The sequence below is a fragment of the Suncus etruscus genome, chromosome 6, assembly GCF_024139225.1.
Source record: "Suncus etruscus isolate mSunEtr1 chromosome 6, mSunEtr1.pri.cur, whole genome shotgun sequence".
Classification (NCBI taxonomy): domain Eukaryota; kingdom Metazoa; phylum Chordata; class Mammalia; order Eulipotyphla; family Soricidae; genus Suncus; species Suncus etruscus.
Window position 1 is genome coordinate 48,455,522 of NC_064853.1, and position 20,225 is coordinate 48,475,746.

The 20,225-nt window shown below is 45.4% G+C and overlaps 1 protein-coding gene across 1 annotated transcript in view; it reads left to right on the forward strand.

Annotated features, from left to right (window-relative positions):
- Positions 1 to 20,225, forward strand: part of TAF12 (TATA-box binding protein associated factor 12) — a 43,702-nt gene continuing 23,477 nt past the window's right edge. The window contains exons 1-3 of the mRNA XM_049775082.1: positions 1 to 95; positions 15,797 to 16,048; positions 19,977 to 20,054. Coding sequence (XP_049631039.1) covers positions 15,881 to 16,048; positions 19,977 to 20,054 — 246 coding nt within the window. The 5' untranslated portion in view covers positions 1 to 95; positions 15,797 to 15,880. The remainder of the gene's footprint in view (positions 96 to 15,796; positions 16,049 to 19,976; positions 20,055 to 20,225) is intronic.

The following is a 20,225-nucleotide window of genomic DNA, read 5'->3' on the forward strand; positions in this document are numbered from 1 at the left end:
CGGGGAGGGCCGAGCGGTCGGGCCGGCTGCGGAGACGCGAACGCTTCAGTGGGGCAGAGTCTCCGCGTATCATGGGGAGATAGACGCGGCTGCCTGTGAGTCGTGGGCCCCGGCAGTCGAGGAGGCACGCACGAGAGAGGGGGAGGAGGGCGTGTCAGGACCCAGAGCCGCGGCGAGCGGGGTCGGCGAGGGAAGCAGCCGGGTTGAGTGCAAGGAGAGGAGAGAGAGTCGAGGAGAGTCGGACGAGGCTGTGCTGAGGAAGCCGGCGGCTTGTCGGGGCTTTTGACGGGACTTGGGGGACGGGCGCGGCGCAGGAGGACGGAGGAGCCAAAGTGGTCTGAGGGGCGCAGGGGGGTCCCGCAAGAGGAGAGGCGTGAAGAGACGGATCCCGAGGTGGAAGCCGAGCTGCGGACGGACGCACGCTCGCTCGGGACGGCCGAGAGCCGGCGGGCGCCCGGGATTCATTCCCACGCGGGCGGGCGAGCGATCGGGCGAGAGAGCGAGCGCTCAGGGTCCTCTTGCGGGATCGGACCGGCTCGGACCGGCAGGTGCCAGCGGGCTCTGCCCGGGACCAGGCGCGGCCGGTGGAGACCGGTTCCTGAGCGAGGGGCTCGGAGGCTCGCGGGCTGAGAGCGAGCGAGCGAGCGAGGGAGCGAGCCAACGAGCCAACGAGCGGCCCTGGCCCCACTCATTCCCTCGCTCAGCCCGCCTGCCTCCTCTCGGCTCTCCGCCGCCGCTCCTGTCAGCGCCTTCACCCCGGGAAACCCACCTGGCAAACCGCACCTCGACATGTTCTCCCCACCCACCCACCCACCCCCGCTTCGTCCCGGCCGAGCCCCGATGTGAATGAAGTTTTTGAAGCACTTGGGGAACTCACTCACTCCCTGCTGGTGTCCTCGAGGAGCGCTTTTCGGTCCTGTCCCGCACCATCTTCTCATCTCCCCATGCCCCAGCATCTGCCGCGGGGGGAAAAAAGTTAGGGAGGGAAGGAACCGCAAAATAGAATCTTTTGCAAAATTCCTCCTTTACAAGTTCAAAGGAAAAGGCTTATTAAAGATGCTCTGGGAGGGAAAGATGGATCAGACGCCATCACCTGCTGCACCTGGCCAATGGGAGGTGCGTGGTTAATGGTCCTGAGAAATATTGCACGCACAGAACTTTTTCCGCCTGGAACGCAAGAGTTTTTTTTTTTTGTTTTGTTTTGTTTTTTTTTTTTCTTTTCCCCAAGCGGGGTGCATTCTAATACCTTACTTTTTTTTTTTTCTAGTACCTTATTTTGAGTCTCATCACTATTGATATTGATACAGTGAATGTCACCAAGTGGGAAATCTTGAAATAACCATTGCTCCCTCCCCCCCCAAATATATATATAGGGGCCGGTGAGGTGGCGCTAGAGGCAAGGTGTCTGCCTTGCAAGCGCTAGCCAAGGAAGGACCGCGGTTCGATTCCCCGGCGTCCCATATGGTCCCCCCAAGCCAGGGGCAGTTTCTGAGCGCTTAGCCAGGAGTAATCCCTGAGCGTCAAATGGGTGTGGCCCCCCCCAAAATATATATATAGAGAAAGTTGGGGGTAAATAATTTATAATCCAGATTTTTAACGTAAGCCTTCCCAAGAGATAGGAATTTTTAGTTAAGGAGGGTGCAGAGAAAATTCTGACCCAGTCACTTCCCTTCTTCAATATATATACACTAACCACTTCCAATATGTGATTTGTTGCCAGAGAAAGTGCTTGGAGGACAGGCTTTGCAGGAAACTCAATTTATTCCCCATCATTCCCCTATAACGCAACCAAGAGTATCCCTGAGCACTGCCAGATGTGACACAAAAGCCAAAAAGGGAGGAAACACTCAAGTCAGTATCAGTCGTTGCAGACCCAATGTAAAAAATTAGATATTACTAGCTCCAATGTACACATAGCAGGGTCCTCCGTACAACATTTTGTGGCCCTGCCCTAGAGGACTCTTTGTTTTGTTTTGTTTTGTTTTAGTTGTTTGGGTCACACCCCCCAATGGTCAAAGCTTACTACTGACTTTGCACTCAAGGATCACCCCGACTTTGCCTGTGGCCCCCAGGTAAATTGAGTTTGAGACCCCTGAGTCATAGGGAAATCAGTTCAGCAGTTCAGCAAGGGTATTAAGTATCTTGCCTGAAATAATATTGAGTGCCTGAATCCCAATCAAATCTACTTATGTGTTTGGCTAAAACTTTTTTCTACTTTTTGTTTGTTTTGGGGGCCACAGCCGGTGGTACTCAAGGTTTGTTTCTGGCTCTGCATTCAGAAACACTCCTGGCCACGCTGGGTGGGACCATGTGGGATGCTGGGGATCGAGCCAAGTCAGCCCTGTGCAAGGCAAGTGCCCTACCTGTTATACTATCTCTGACCCCTGCTTTCTACTTTACCTAAGTGGAACTCTTTTCTGTCTGAGTCTACCTACCAGAAAAATATAGTGTTTATACAGAACATGTTGAGTGAAAACACCCACTACACCCAAGTTAGCTTTTTTTGTCGGGGTGGAGGGGTCACACTCTGCAGCACTCGAGTTTCTCCTGGCTCTGCGTTCTGAAGTGGCTCCTTGCAGGCATGGGGGACCATATGGGATGCCAGAATTAAAACCACAGGCCATCCTGGATTAGCTGCGCGAAAGGCAGACATCCTATGCTGTGCTATCTCTACAGCCCCCATGTTAGCTCTTAATGTCAATTTCTGTAACTTATTTATGTACTCACATTTGAGAACTAAATACTTGGATTTTTAAAGAAACATTGTGTTCCAAATAGAAAAACAGGGCCTTAATAGAACTTTTACTTGTAATGGTAGGGTGTTTGCCTTGCACGCAATCAACCCAGGACGGACCTTGGGAAAGGGGATTTTATACATACATGTATATATACACACTATATGTCACACACACATTGTGGTTTTTGTGTTTGTTTGTTTTTTTGGGCCACACTTGGTGATGCTCAAGGGTTACTCCTGGCTATGCACTCAGAAATCGCTCCTGGCTTGGAGGACCATATGGGACGACGGGGTGGGGGGTGGGGGGTGGGGGTTTGAACTGAGATTTGTTCTGTGTCAGCTGTGTGCAAGGCAAGCGCCCTACAGCTGCACTACAGCTCTGTCTCCACACTTTGTGTGTTTGATGGGGAGGCAGATTTGTCCAAGGGCTTAAATTGTGTTAATTGGAGCAATTTGTATGGTAGAAATTGGGCTGACTTTGTTTTTTTGTTTTGTTTTGTTTTGTTTTGGTTTTGGGGCCACACCCAGTGATGCTCAGGGGTTACTCCTGACTATTTGCTCAGAAATTGCTCCTGGCTTGGGGGACCATATGAGGTGCTGGGGGCCCAAACCGCGGTTCGTCCTGGATCAGCCCTGTGAAAGACAAATGCCCTACCACAGAGATATCACTCCAGCCCTGAGTATTGAGTTATTGTAATAGGATTTCAAAGTACCTCATCAGAAAATTACTGATTAGAAGTAATACATAGTAGTATTAACAGTCTGCACTATGGGCTAGGGATATGACTCAATGAGTTAGAGCATATTCTTTGCATGTTGGAAGCCCAGGTTGAATCCCCTGCATTGTATATTTCCCAATATACTGTATATGTGGAGTAGCCTCTGAGCGCTGCTGAGTATGGCAAAAAAAAAAAAAAATGTGATGTGAGATAGGTGTTTTGGGAGTAAAAGATAAATATTAACTGTATTAATTTTAAAATCCTTTACTAATTGTTAAAGCTATAAAAGGCTTCAGAATTTGCCTTTCCCATTTCAAATAGAAACTAGTCAAAGGAAGCTCATGTAACTCAGAACTCGTGTTAGAAGTTGGAATGTATCAGTCAAAATGTCTTGGGTTCCCCCTGTGCCACGGTACCAACATATAATAAGGATGGATAAAATCTTTTTTTTTTTTTTTGGTTTTTGGGCCACACCCATTTGACGCTCAGAAGTCGCTCCTGGCTTGGGGGACCATATGGGACGCCAGGGGATAGAACCGAGGTCCGTCCTAGGCTAGCGCTGGCAAGGCAGACACCTTACCTCTAGCGCCACCACGCTGGCCCTGGATAAAATCTTTTTTAGTGGGGCCAGAGTGATAGCACAGCGGTAGGGCGTTTGCCTTTCATGCTGCTGACCCAGGAATGTCCTGGGTTCAATTCCCAGCATCCTATATGGTCCCCCAAGCTTGCCAGGAGTGATTTCTGAGCACAGAGCCTGAAGTAATCCCTGAGCGTCTCTGGGTATGGCCCAAAAAACAAACAAAAATCTTTTTCAGTCTTCATATTTTTTTTTTTGTTTTTGTTTCTTTGGGTCTCACTCGGCAGTGCTCAGGGGTTACTCCTGGCTCCACGCTCAGAAGTCGCTCCTGGCAAGCACGGGGGACCATATGGGACGCCGGGATTCGAACCGATGACCTTCTGCATGAGAGGCAAACGCCTTACCTCCATGCTATCTCTCCGGCCCCTCAGTCTTCATATTTTACTTTTTGGATCATACCTAACAGTGTTCACGGCTTACTCCTGACAGTGCTGGGGATTGAACCTAGCTTGGCTACATTCAAGGCAAGTGCTTTATCCCCATGTGTCTTTCTGGCCCCTCCTTTGAGGTTTTGTTGTGGTTTTTTTTTTTGGGGGGGGGAGAGGGGCACACCCGACAGTGCTCAGGGAATGCTCCTGGCTCTGTGCTCAGAAATCGGTCGTGGGCCAGAGGGAGAGAGCAAGTGGCAGGGTGTTTGCCTTGCATGCGATCAATCCAGGACGGACCTTGGGAAAGGGGATTTTATACATACATGTATATACACACACTTACTATATGTCACACACACACATTGTGGTTTTTTTGGTTTGTTTTTTTGGGCCACACTTGGTGATGCTCAGGTGTTACTCCTGGCTATGCGCTCAGAAATCGCTCCTGGCTTGGGGGACCATATGGGACAATGACGGGGGGGGGGGGGGGGTTGAACTGAGATTCGTTCTGTGTCAGCTGTGTGCAAGGCAAGCTCCCTACAGCTGCGCTACAGCTCTGTCTCCACACTTTGTGTGTTTGATGGGGAGGCAGATTTGTCCAAATTGGGTGGTGCTTACTCATGGCTTTGTGCTTAGGGATCACTCCAGAAGGTGCTCAGGGGATCATCTGAAGTAGAGGTCAGTCACATGCAAGGCAAGCACCTTTTATTATCTCTCTAGCCCCTGCCACAGGTTTGTAAGTGCTTTAGCTATATAAGCTCAGTAAATAATCCCAACAATTTAATGAGATATGGTTAAGTTTTTTCTGATGAGGAAGTTTATACATAAAGAGATACGGTAATTTTATTGAGAACACAAAGCTGATAAATAAGAGAGTTGATTCAGTAATTCAGCCCAACACTTCCTATAAAAGTCTGGACTGGATCAGTAGAACAATGGTATGGTGTTTGCCTTGCATGCAGCTGACCCAGGATGGACCTTATCCCATATGGTCCCCAAAGCCAGGAGCGATTTCTGAGCACATAGCCAGGAGTAACACCTGGGTGTCTCCGAGTGTGGGCTCCCCATTATTTTATTTTATTAATTAATTGATTGACTTTTGGGCCATACCCAGCAGTGCCCAGGGTTACTCCTGGCTATTCACTCAGAAATCGCCCCTTGCTGGCTGGGGGACTATATGGGATGCCAGGAATCAAATTTGGGTCCATCCCAATTCAGCCATGTATAAGGCAAATGCCCTACTGCTGTGCTATCGCTCCAGCCCCCCAAGAACAATTTTTGAGCACAGAGCCAGAAGTAACCTCTGAGCACCACCTGGTGTGGCTCAAAAACCAAAAAAACAAAACAAAACACGGAACTGAGATTTAACTCTGTGATAAAACATATATGGTTCATATGATTAAAGCCTTTGGGTTTGATTCCACAAAAACAAAACTTGCTTACATAGGATTAAATTAAAAAAATAAAAATGTGCTGTAGAGATAACACAATGGTAGGGCATTTGCCTTACACATATGGCCCAGGACTGACCTGGGTTAGATTCCTGGCATCCCATATGTTTCCCCAGCCTTCCAGGAAAATTTTCTGAGCACACAGCCAGGAATAATCCTTGAGCGCCACTGGGTATGACCCAAAACAAAACAAAAATGCAGTGGGAAATATTTTTTTATTTTTGTTTTTGAATCTCATAGTTAATTGGCTTTTCCCCCCTACTTTTTTGGGCTTGGTGGTGCTCAGAGGATCATGTGGTTCTGGGTTTGAAACTGTGTGGACCACATGCAAAGCAAGCATCTTAACACCGGCTGTTTCTTTGCACTATCTCCTGCCTTGATTTATTGTCTTCTAAAAAGCTGATTTCATCATGCAGTACAGTTGCAACTAGATTTCTTTCTTTTTTTCGGTTTTTGGGCCACACCCGGCATTGCTCAGGGGTTATTCCTGGCTGTCTGCTCAGAAATAGCTCCTGGCAGGCACGGGGGTACCATATGGGACACCAGGATTCGAACCAACCACCTTTGGTCCTGGATTGGCTGCTTGCAAGGCAAACACCGCTGTGCTATCTCTCCGGGCCCTGCAACTAGATTTCTTTTGCTTTAATTTTTTTTTTTATTTTGAATTATGAGAACAAAGATGCAAAGAAAGAGGACATGGTAAAGTTACAGTGGAAGGACAATCACCCATAACATAATTCTCAGAAGAAGTCCCCTTGCTGATATCTTAACTTTGAACTTTCAGCCAAAGAACATTAAGATAAATAAAACAGAATCCATGTACGATTACTTTGTCCCTCAAGTCCCCAGATTGTAACACATTATAATATTTCTTTTTTTTTTTTACTTTTTTTTTTGAGAATAAAATTATTTCCCAAAAACGTAAAGCAGAGGGGAGTAAAGTGATCTAAAATGAAGATCAGTTGACAATGCGTCCTAGGGGTGGGGGGAAGACAGGGGTTCCAAGGCTGGGGTGCTCCTGATGGTGGGGGCTTTCCACAAAGCACCCCAAAGGATTCTGGTCTTACTGTCACCTGCTCCCCCAAATTATAATATTTCTTAACAGCACACAAGGCAATCTAAAGCCATAAAACTTACCTAACTCCTTAAACATTAGAGGCATAGTATTTTTTTTTTTTTTGTTTTTGCTTTTTTGGGCCACACCCAGTAACGCTCAGGAGTTACTCCTGGCTATGCGCTCAGAAGTTGCTCCTGGCTTGGGGGACCATATAGGACACCGGGGGATCGAACCTCGGTCCGTCCTAGGCTAGCGCTGGCAAGGCAGGCACCTTACCTTTAGTGCCACCGCCCAGCCCCCAGAGGCATAGTAATTTTTACATTTCCATGTACATGCATATTAGCTTAAGTTAACCTCAAATTTTAAGTGGTTTTTTTTTTAAGGATTAGAGAGTCAAAGGAGCACAGTAAAAACAGTGTTAGAGTGGCAATTGTTGTTTGCATAGGCCCACCAAAATATGAGAGGCATGGAAAGGAATAACCTTGGCCTAAATACAAAGAGATCCTACCCTGAAGTTTCCTGGCATAAGACCAACTCTAGGCTCCAGGCAAGTTATCGTCCAATCCAAGACATTGTCCGTAGTGCCAACACACTTCACAAAGTCTCTGTTGTTGGTATCATGTTTCTGTATTAAAGATCCTGGAATCTGCATATCCTACATTGAAGTCATGATGTGGAGCATCTTCAACTAGATTTCTAATGGTAGTATGTGGTTGTTAAAAGAAAAGGCAATCTGGTGCCTGAGGGATAGCACAGCAGATAGGGCGTTTGCCTTGCACGCAGCCATCCAGGGATCAAAAAGATGTGTGTAACCCAAAAAGAAAAATTAAGATCATAGAAATGGCTTAAAGTTCATAGTGATTGTGTTTTATATGGGAACCCTGGATGTTATCCTGGCACAGCATGGTTTCCCAAACTCTGCCAGGTATGGACCCAAAAGGAAAAAAGTGTAACTGGGGCTTGTCATCTTTAGCCTGTCAACCATTTTTTTGAGGGGGGTCACACCTGGCAGCGCTCAGGGCTTACTCCTGGCTCTACACTCAGAAATCGCTCCTGACAGGCTGGGGGAACCATATGGGATGCCGGGATTCGAACCACTGTCCTTCAGCATACAAGGCAAATGCCTACCTCCATGCTATTTTTTTTCCCTTTTTATTTTTTGTGGGGGAAGCCTGTCAATATATATATATATATATATATTTTTTTTTTTTTTTTTTTTGGTTTTTGGGCCACACCTGGTGACTCTCAGGGGTTACTTCTGGCTGTGTGCTCAGAAATCACTCCCAGCTTGGGGATCAAACCACGGTTGGTCCTAGGTTAGCACAGGTTAGCACAAACAAGGCAGACGCCCTACAGCTTGTGCCACCGCTCCGGCCCCATAATATTTTCTGTTGTGCATCATTGGGACATAAACTGTCAGAATTTACTTGTAAATTTCATAGCTAATGAGTTCCGATTAGTAGGTTGCAGTCAGGATTTACCATAATTTACTATTTACTATAATTTTACTGTATCTCCCTGTTATAATTACTGTTTATAATTATTATATAAAAGTTTTTCAGGGCCCGGAGAGATAGTACAGCGGTGTTTGCCTTGCAAGCAGCCCATCCAGAACCTAAGGTGGTTGGTTCGAATCCCGGTGTCCCATATGGTTCCCCTGTTGCCTGCCAGGAGCTATTTCTGAGCAGACAGCCAGGAGTAATCCCTGAGCACTGCCGGGTGTGGCCCAAAAACCAAGTTTTTCAGACTCGGGGGGCTGGAGAGATACCATGGAGGTAAGGCGTTTGCCTTTCATGCAGAAGGACGGTGATTCGAATCCTGGCATCCCAATTGGTCCCCCATGCTCACCAGGGGCGATTTCTGAGCGTATAGCCAGGAGTAACCCCTGAGCAGTGCTGGGTGTGACCCAAAAACCAAGAAAAAAAAAAAAAAAACCAACAAAAAAAAACAGAAGTTTTTCAGACTCTTCTAGAGTAATGTCTGTTTTTACTAAGTAATACATCTCTAAATATTTTATTTTATTTTAGGGTCATATCTGGTGGTGCTCAGCGTTTACTCTGGCTCTGTGTTCAAAAGTCACTGCTAGCAGGTTCAAGGGACCATATGAATTGCCAGGGATCAAACCTGGGCCAGCTTTGTGCAAAGCAAGTAACTTATGGACTATACTATCTCTCTGGCCTATCTATCTCAGCATTTTAAGGTAGTAAGAGAAATTTAAGTAACCCAATGATATTCACTGTGTATTATAGTAATAGACTTGAGGGGCTGGAGCGGTGGCACAAGCAAGTGGTAGGATGTTTGCCTTGCACGTGCTAACCTAGGATGGACTGTGGTTCATATCCTGGCATTCCATATGGTCCCCCAAGCCAGGAGCAATTTCTTTCTTTTTTTTTTGTTTGTTTTTGGGTCACACCCAGCGACACTCAGGCACTCAGGAGAGCCAGCACTCCTGGCTCTGCTTGGAAGTCGCTCCTCATAGGCTCAAGGGACTACCAAAGCAAAAAAGTGAACTCTGGTAGTGCTCAGGGACTGTGCAAATGTAGTTTGTTACTTTCTGTACTGTCTGGAACTACAGTTGCGGGCTAAAGAAAAATGTCAATGAATAGGTAACTTGGGGGGCCGGAGCATTGGCACAGCGGTAGGGTGTTTCCCTTGAGCGCAGCTGACCCAGGACGGATCACGGTTTGATCCCCCGGCGTCCCTTATGGTCTCCCAAGCCAGGAGCGATTTCTGGGCACATAGCCAGGAATAACCCCTGAGCATCACCAGGTGTGGCCCCCCCCAAAAAAAAAATATATATACATATATAAAATAAATAGGTAACTTGGATATTTAGTCCTTGATTAGGTTTTGATGCTACTTTTTTGTTTTTGGGTCACCCAATGGTGCTCAGGGGATCATATTGTGGAGCCAGGACTTCACACATAGACCTGCCACATGCAAACGAAGCACCTTACCTGTTGTGCTATCTCTCTGGCCCAATACCCAGTTAGTTTCACCTGTTAAAAAGCATATAGTGGGGGCCGGGTAGGTGGCGCTGGAGGTAAGGTGTCTGCCTTGCAAGCGCTAGCCAAGGAAGGAAGGACCGCGGTTCGATCCCCCGGCGTCCCATATGGTCCCCCCAAGCCAGGGGCGATTTCTGAGCACATAGCCAGGAGTAACCCCTGAGCGTCAAACGGGTGTGGCCCAAAAAACCAAAAAAAAAAAAAAAAAAAAAGCATATAGTGGGGCTGGAGAGATAGCATGGAGGTAAGGCGTTTGCCTTTCATGCAGAAGGACAGTGGTTCAAATCCCGGCATCCCATATGGTCCCCTGTGCCTGCCAGGGGCAATTTCTGAGCAAACAGCCAGGAGTGGCCCCTGAGCACTGCCGGGTATGACCAAAAAAAAAAAAAAAAAGCCTATAGTATCCTGCTTGAAGGAAATTATATTGCATCATATGACTTGGGTTTAACCTCAGCATCCTATATTGTCCCCCTGAGCACCTCCAGGCACTCCTGGAGTGCAGACCTATGATGAAAGACCTATGATTAGTGCTAAGCACTAAGAACCACTGCTGTGGGCCCCACCCCCCAAATAAAAGGAATCACTCCTGGCAGTGCTAAGTAGACCACACAGGATATCTGGGATTGAACCCAGGTTGGCTGCCTGCAAGGCAATCACCCTACCTGCTGTGTTATCACTCTGTCCGAAGTTTGATGTTTTATTTATATTTAAATGTATTTTAGGGAACCTTCTGAATAGCACTTAGGAAGTTTAATCATAATCCCAGCAATATCTACCCACTGGACCAGATATTGTTCTAGCCCAGCAGTCCTTGAAGCCTCCAAGGCTATCCCTGTCAGTTTTCTTGAAGTCTGCGCAATACTGGTGACTGATCTCAGGCCCTCATGCATGCAAAGCATGTGTTCTTGTTATTTGAGCTAGCTTCCTGGTTCCTGATGGTTTTTTTTTTTTTATTAGTTTTTAATTTAAATCTATAAAGTTTACTCTTTGGGGATAATAGTTCTAAGCGTTCTGACAAATTTATACTGTCATGTAAGCACCATAACTTTCAGGTTACCTAACAATTGTGCCACCCTCAGTTTCATTATACTGCTCCTTTATATTCAAGATCTACACTAAGTCCTACCATCTGTTCTCCATCCATAGAGCTTTGCCTTTTTACAAAATATCTTTTTTCTTTTTGGTTTTTGGGTCACCACCTAGTGGTGCTCAGGGGTTACTCCTGGCTCTGTGCTCAGAAATCGCTCGGGGGATCATATGGGATGCCAGCATTTGAACCACCATCCCTCTTGAATCGGCTGCGTGCAAGGCAAATGCCCTACCTCCATGCAATCTCTCCAGTTCCAAAATGTCTTATAGATAGTATATTTTGTTATTATGCTCTAATATAATTATATCAAGTCTGATAGACTTTTTTTTTTTTTTTTGGTTTTTGGGCCACACCCAGCAGTGCTCAGGGATTACTCCTGGCTGTCTGCTCAGAAATAGCTCCTGGCAGGCACAGGGGACCATGTGGGACACCGGGATTCCAACCAACCACCTTTGGTCTTGGATCGGCTGCTTGCAAGGCAAATGCCGCTGTGCTATCTCTCCAGGCCCCAACTCTGATAGACATTTAGGTTGAAAATCCTTGTATGTCTAGTATGCTATTAACATATAACTTTAGGGGCACAATGATAGGGTGTTGGCCTTGCATGCTGCTGATCCAGGATGGACCCAGGTTTGATCACTGGCATCTCATATGGTTCCCCAAGCCTGCCAGGAGTAATTTCTGAGCGCTGAGCCAAGAGTAACCCCTGAGTGCTGCCAGGTGTGGCCCAAAACCAAACAAATAACCCCCCCAAAAAACCCATATAACTTCAGTTATAATATAAATTGAAAAATAATATAGGATGTTCTAATTTTTGTGTTGTTTTGGGACTATTCCTCTATGTGATTAGGGACTTTATGGGGTGCCAGGTGTCAAACATGGGCTGCATGCAAGGCAGATGCCCTACTCATTGTACTATTGCTCTATCCCTAATAACTTGTAGGGTTTTTTTTTGGGGGGGGTTAGAGGCCACAACTGATGTCACTCAGATGTTACTCTTGGCTCTGCACTCAGAACTGGCATGCTCAGGGAACCATACAGGATGCCAAAGATCACAAGCAAAGCAAATGCTCTACCTGCTGTGCTCTGGCCCCAGTAATTTATAGTTTTAATTTACAGTTTTTGTTTGTTTGTTTGTTTGTTTTTTTGGTTTTTGAGTCACACCTGGCAGTGCTCAGGGGTTACTCTTGGCTCTACACTCAGAAATCGCTCCTGGCAGGCTTGGCGACCATATGGGATGCCGGGATTCAAACCATCGTCCCTCTGCATGCAAGGCAAACATCCTACCTCCATGCTATCTCTCCCGCCCCAATTTACAGTATTTTTTGATTTGGTACAAAGCTTTGGCTTTTTGGCCATAGGCTATTCTGTCTCTATGCTAAAGGTCACTTCTTGAGGTTCTCAGGAAATTATATGTAGTTCTAGGGATAAGGCTACTTGCAAGGCAAGTGCTTTACCTCTTGTACTATCTCACTGACCCTTAATTTGCATTATATTATGAATGAGAATAATGATCATTTTACTGTTTGTGAAAAAAAAAAGTAGCAACAACTTTATTTCTATTGTCACACACAAACAAATGATTGCCTTCCTCCTCAGCAACTCTTGGCCAATAAGTTAGCCTGCTCTATTTTGATCATTTAACCAGTGCTTTGTTTGTTTGTTTGTTTGTTTACTTTGGCAGTTCTAGAGCCTCACACATTCAAGGCAAGTGTTGTACTACTGAGCTACCTTCAGATCCTCGTTGCTTGGGGGGGTGGGTGGGCCATGCCTGGCAGTGTTCAGGGATTACTCTTGGCTCTGCACTCAGAAATCACTCTTTTTTTTTTTTTGGTTTTTGGGCCACACCCGGTAATGCTCAGGGGTTACTCCTGGCTATGTGCTCAGAAGTTGCTCCTGGCTTGGGGGACCATATGGGACACTGGGGGATCGAACCGCAATCCGTCCAAGGCTAGCTCAGGCAAGGCAGGCACCTTACCTTTAGCGCCACCGCCCGGCCCCAGAAATCACTCTTAGGGGCCGGAGAGATAGCACAGCGGTAGGGTGTTTTTGCCTTGTATACAGATGGATGGTGGTTTGAATCCCGGCATCCCATTTGGTCCCCCAAGCCTGCCAGGAGCGATTTCTGAGCACAGAGCCAAGAGCAACCCCTGAGCACCACCACGTGTGACCCGAAAACAAAACAAAAACAAAACAAAACAAAACAAAAAAAAAAGAAATCACTCTTAGAGGGCTTGAGAGACCATCAGGCATGCTTTAATTGCTTTTGTAAGGGTAAACCAGAAGGGTTGGGTTATAGATCAGTGATAGGGTACGTGTCTTATATGTGTGAAGCTCTCAGTTCAAAACCAGCACCAAAAAGGAATGGAGAGGGCCCGGAGAGATAGCACAGTGGCGTTTGCCTTGCAAGCAGCCGATCCAGGACCAAAGGTGGTTGGTTCGAATCCTGGTGTCCCATATGATCCCCCGTGCCTGCCAGGAGCTATTTCTGAGCAGACAGCCAGGAGTAACCCCTGAGCACTTGCTGGGTGTGGCCCAAAAACCAAAAAAAAAAAAAAAAGGAATGGAGAGAGTGCTGGAGGGAGGGGCTGGTTTGATCCCAGAATTACATATGATCCCTAAGCACTACTGGGTGTAAACTCTGCTACCACATCACCATGCCAATGTGTGAGAGAGAATATAGTAAGATTATCTATAATAGTTCTAGTAATAGTTAATTTTAAAGTTGTATAGATAGGGCATTTACTACCTTGCATGTGGCCAATGTGGGTTTGATCCCCAGCAGGTCATAGGGTCTCTGAAGCCTGCCAGGATAGATTTATTTTGGTTTTTCGGGTCACACCCGTTTGATGCTCAGGGGTTACTCCTGGCTAAGCGCTCAGAAATTGCCCCTGGCTTGGGGGGACCATATGGGACGCCAGGGGATCGAACCGCGGTCCTTCCTTGGCTAGCACTTGCAAGGCAGACACCTTACCTCTAGCGCCACCTCGCTGGCCCCAGATTTTTTTTTTTTTAATTGTTGGTTTTTGGGTCATATCTGGCAGTGTTCAGGGATTACTCCTGGCTCTATGCTCAGAAATCACTCCTGGCAGGGTCGGGGATTAGATGGGATGTTGGGATCGGACCCACCATCCGTCCTGGGATCGGAACCACCATCCTTCCTGGGTCGGCTGCGTACAAGGCAAACACCCTAGTACTGTGTTATCTCTCCTGCCCTAGGAGAGATTTCTGAGCACAGAACCAGAAGTAACCCCTGAGTGCTGCCAGGTGTGGACAAAAAATAGTTGTATATGATAATGATGATTTATTGATACTCAGTAGGGACAAGGAGGTGATGTTTCTCTGCATCCCATTTGCTTGGATCCTGGCTGATGAAGTGGTGCCAGGCTTATGTAATTGAAATACTTCATTGGTAAGGGTGGTGCTTGATGCCAGTTGTTCATTTACAGGTAGCTTTTGAAAATGGCTGCCTCTCATTTCACCGGGCTCACAGCAGTTGCTGATGTAATTAAAGATCTAGACACTCAGATAGCTGTAAGTAAGCTCCTTGAGGCCACTGTAGGCAGAACGGTGAATGTGTTTCTGATTTTGGTGACACTAAAGCTGATGGCCACAGAACCAACCTCATAGTTCTAATTAAGGAGTCTTGGCTATTCTAGGCTAGGTACTCTGCATGTACTTAAAGATTGCTAATATTGAGAGAAAATTTACCCTGGATGACAAAGTAAAACTTACTTTTAACATTGCTATTAAGCATAGTCCTGACATTATATTAAGCATGTTTTTGAAATGCCAAATGAACTAATCTATTTTCTGAAGATTTTGACTGAGTTTTAAGTGTGATTTTGTGCTGATTGGAATTTCATACTTAAATATTGCATGTAGTACATAACCAAGTGTATTATTTTCTCTAAGTTTCAAAAGTGTCTTATTCATTCTAGATTTTTATATCTAAGGTTTCTGATTTTATTTACTTTTTTGCATATTTCAATTTTGTGGATTTTTTTTTGGTTTTTGGTTTTTGGGTCACACCCAGCAGCACTCCAGGAGTGACCCCTCACTCAGAAATTGCTTCTGGCAGGCTCAAGTGGGGGACCATATGGGATACCAGGATTCGAACCACTGTCCTGCTACAGAAAGGCCTTACCTCTATGCTATCTCTTTGGCCCCAATTTTGTGGACTTTTATTTAGCTTTTGGAGAAGAGATGGTTTCTAAATATCAGGTGAGAACAATGAATATTTTGTTTCTGAACTACACCTGGTGGTGCTCAGGAACTTTCTCCTGACTTTGAATTTATGGGTCATTCCTGGTGATGTTCAGGTGGCCATATGGGGTGCCTGGGATAGAACCCAGGCCAGCAGTATACAAGGCTATATTACCTTATTTGCTGTATTGCAATAAACATTCTTTTCGTCTACATTTTTAATGTGTGGGTTTTAAATAGTCACTATTTATAATATATTGAAGACTACAATATTTAATAAACCTCACTTTCAAAATTAATCCTTTTTTGTTTTATTTTGTTTTACTTTTTGGACCACACCTGGTGATGCTTAGGGGTTACTTCTGTCTTTGTACTCAGGGGACCATATGGGATACCAGGGATCAAACCTGGGTTGGTCTTGTGCCAGGCAAGCATTCTTTCCTGCTGTACTATGGCTCCAACCCCACAGAATTAATCTTTTATTATAAATGATTGAGGAGCTAATTCTTGTGTTTTTCTTCTACAGTTGATTGGCCTTGGTCCTCACAGCTCCAAAAAGAAACAGGATCTTGATAAGCTCTATGAGCTGAAGTCCAAAGCTCGACAGATTATGAACCAGTTTGGCCCCTCAGCCCTAATCAACCTCTCCAATTTCTCCTCCATAAAACCGGAACCAGCTAGCACCCCTCCACAAGGCTCCATGGCCAATAGTACAACAGTAGTAAAAATACCAGGTACTCCTGGAACAGGAGGGAGACTCAGCCCTGAAAACAATCAGGTATCTTTCTCTTATTTTTTGCTTTTTGTAAACACTTTTGTTATCTATAATATTTAGTAATAATTTGATATATATCCAATTTAAATGCTACCTCTTTATTTTAACTAACTGAAAAGGTCTTTTCCCTTATTTTGAGGGAAAAAATAGCAGTCCGTGTAATCTCTTGATTGAGGCCTTATACACTGGGTAGAATAGGATGAGGTGACAGCATTTCAAGAGAAGAGAAAAGGGAGTAGCAAAACTGAATTGGGGAGGTTTGGGCAGATAATTAGAACACCAGCCTATATTGATTATGGATTCTATTGAAGAAAAACAGGAGATAAATTTGTATAGGTAGGATTAGAGCAGAATGTGCTGGGTCTATAGTGTTTCTATTGGAGATTTTTGTTAATATACAACTTGGTAAATATTTAATAAAGCAGTAAATTTAGCATCATAAAAGTAATGTGTCTTAGGATTAAGAGGACTAGAAAGGGCTGGAGTGATAGTACAACATAGGGCATTTGCACATGACCTACCCAGCACTCCATATGATACCCCAGCCTACCAGGAATAATTCCTGAGTGCAGAGTCAGGATTAATTCCTGAGCACTGCCAGGTGTGATTTAAAAAAAAAAATTCTTGGGGCCGGTGAGGTGGCGCTAGAGGTAAGGTGTCTGCCTTGTAAGCGCTAGCCAAGAAAGGACCGTGGTTCGATCCCCTGGCATCCTATATGGTCCCCCCAAGCCGGGGCAATTTCTGAGCGCTTAGCCAGGAGTGACCCCTGAGCATCAAACGGGTGTGGCTGAAAACCCCCCCAAAAAAACAGAAAAAAAACTCAAAGTCAGGCATGTTTATCACATATACTTTAGAAATACTGAAAGAGGGCCCGGAGAGATAGCACAGTGGTGTTTGCCTTGCAAGCAGCCGATCCAGGACCAAAGATGGTTGGTTCGAATCCCGGTGTCCCATATGGTCCCCCATGCCTGCCAGGAGCTATTTCTGAGCAGACAGCCAGGAGTAGCCCCTGAGCACCGCCGGGTGTGGCCCAAAAACAAAAACAAAAAAAAACAAAAAAAAAAAAAAGAAATACTGAAAGAGGGCCCGGAGAGATAGCACAGCGGTGTTTGCCTTGCAAGCAGCCGATCCAGGACCAAAGGTGGTTGGTTCGAATCCCAGTGTCCCATATGGTCCCCCGTGCCTGCCAGGAGCTATTTCTGAGCAGACAGCCAGGAGTAACCCCTGAGCACCGCCGGGTGTGACCCGAAAACCAAAAAAAAGAAAAAAAAAAAAAGAAATACTAAAAGAGGGGTCGGAGAGATAGCACAGTGGTAGGGCATTTGCCTTGCGTGCAACCAATCCAGGACAGATGATGGTTCAATCCCTAGCATCCCATTTGGTCGCCCATGCCTGCCAAGAGTGATTTTTGATCACAGAGCCAGGAGTAACCCCTGAGCGCTGCCAAATATGACCCAATCCCCCAACCCCAAATATCCAAGAAATACTGAAAGAATAAATATTCCTGAATTCTAACCCCACCTAAAAATGATATGTGTTAGCATTTTAGTCTATATCTTCTAATCATATTTTGTGATGTCACCTTATGTGGCCGTGCTGGGGGTTACTCCTGGCAGTACTGTTGATGGTGGATTGAACTCAGGATTCATGCATTCAAAGCAAAAAAAAGCCTTAACACTAAGTTATATTCCTATAAGTCCTTAGAGTCATCTCCCCATTCCTATGACATTTCTTTTATGAAAGTGAGATCAAAATAAAATAAAAAATAAAAAAGAAAGTGAGATCACATTTATACCTACTTTTTTTGGAGGGTGGGGGTGACACATAGGCTTACTACTGACTCTGTACTTAGGGGCACTCCTGGTGGTACGTGGGGGACCAAATATGATGTTGCAGATTGAACGAGGGTAAGCAGAGAGCAAGGCAGGCACCTTGACCACTTATTATTTCTCCAATCCATAGTTGTACATATTTTATAAATATCTAGTTAATAAGAAGGGGGACACATGTTCCCTCCCTTCAGAATTTTTCAGTTGTTAGATTACAAATAAGCTAAAGGATCTGAACAATATCACAGTGGCTAGGGTATTTGGCTTGTATATGGCTGACCCAGATTCCATGCCAGGCATCCTAAATGGTCCCAAGCCCACCAAGAGTGATTTCTGAGCACAGAGCCAGTGTAACCCTTGAGTACTGCCAGGTATGGCTCAAAAACCAACTAAACAAACGAACAGGGGCCTGGAGAGATAGCACAGCGGTGTTTGCCTTGCAAGCAGCTGATTCAGGACCAAAGGTGGTTGGTTGGAATCCCGGTGTCCCATATGGTCCCTCGTGCCTGCCAGGAGCTATTTCTGAGTAGACAGCCAGGAGTAACCCCTGAGCACCGCTGGGTTTGGCCCAAAAACCAAAAAACCAAAAAAACAAAAAAAAAAAAACCCCAAAAAAGAACAAAAAGGCTAGTTTATATATATGTACTAGGATAAAAGGGTGCGCAATATAGCCAAAGGAGGAAGTATTTGCTTTTACCTGGGTAGACTAGAATGTATCAGAAGGGAGAAACTTAGTTGACCAAGTAGGTAGAAGGATGGCAGAGGCAATAGAAAGGCAAAATTAAGAGAAACAGTACAGGGGCCCAAAACAATAGCATAATGGGTAGGGCATTTGCCTTGCTGGTGGCCAACCCATCTTCAATTCGTGGTCAGAAAATTATATTCCCAGTAACTGGGATACAATATGATGCACGTACATCATGTACATATACACATTTACACAAGGAAAAAAAAGACGAGACTGAAATAAAGTACCTGACATGTTCTATTTGTGTGTGTGTATGTGGGGCTTTTGGGTCATACCCGGTGGTGTGTGGTGTGTGGGGTGTGTGTGTGTGTGTGTGTGTGTCTGGCTTTGCGCTCAGAAATTGTTCCTGGCAGGCTCAGGGGACCATATGAAATGCCAGGATTCGAATCACCATTGGTCCTAGGTTGGCTGCATGCAAGGCAAACACCCTACTGCTGTGCTCTCTTTTCGACCCCTGACATATTCATTTCTCTTCCAAAATGCTTTCTGCCTTTCCATATGTTACTTCTGTTTTGAAAAGTTCATATAGTGCTGAAAGTGGATAAAGTGACATGCATGGCTCCCTTTAATTAACGATAGTGCCAACCACAGTATCAAAATAGAAAGAGAGAAGGAGAAGCAAAATTTCTGCCCTGGAGACTGGCGGGGGCTTGTGGGGTTGGTGGTGGATGGGAGAAGTATCAGGAGGGGACATTGGTGGTGGGAAAAATGCACTGGTAAAGGGTGGTTACTTTCTATGATTGAAATTTAGCATGAACAATTTTGTAACCATGGTACTTAAAGATTTTTTGAGGGGTCACACCCGGCGGTACTCAGAGGTTACTCCTTGCTCTGTATTCAGAAGTGGCTCCTGGCAGGCTCAGGGTACCATATGGGATAATGAAGATCGAACCTGAGTTGGTCCGTGGTCAGCTGCATGCAAGGCAAATGCCCTATCCTACTGTGCTATTGCTCAGGTCTCTAAATAATTTATTTAAAAAAAAAAAAAGAAAAGAAAAGAAAATATAGGGCCAGAGCGGTGGTGTGGAGCGGAAAGGCGTCTGCCTTGCTGGCGCTAGCCTAGGACGGACTGTGGTTCAATCCCCCGATGTCCCATATGTTCCCCCAAGCCAGGAGCCATATGTTCCCCCCAAGCCAGGAGCCACTTCTGAGCATATAGCCAGTAGTAACCCCTGAGCGTCACAGGGTGTGACCCCCCAAAAAAAAATATATATAGCCATGTAGAGGCCAAATTGTCTTAAACCTTTAGAAAATAAAAACTATGTACAACAAATTGAATTTCTTCATTATACGGAAATGAGTTGTTTTGTTTTCTTAACACTTGGCTGAAGAATGTTTTCCCAATTAACTTTAGGTCTTGACCAAGAAGAAATTACAAGACTTAGTAAGAGAAGTGGATCCTAATGAGCAATTAGATGAAGATGTGGAGGAGGTAAGATGTGGCTGGGTACCTTAGACTTTCTATCCTTGTAACCTAGTACAGAATAATTATCACAAACTTTAGAGGCATACAAATCTGAATTTGAGCGTTACTCTGTCATATTCCAACTTTGTAGCTATGGATGCTTAAGTTCTGAAACTCAACTTGCTTCGATATTGCAGG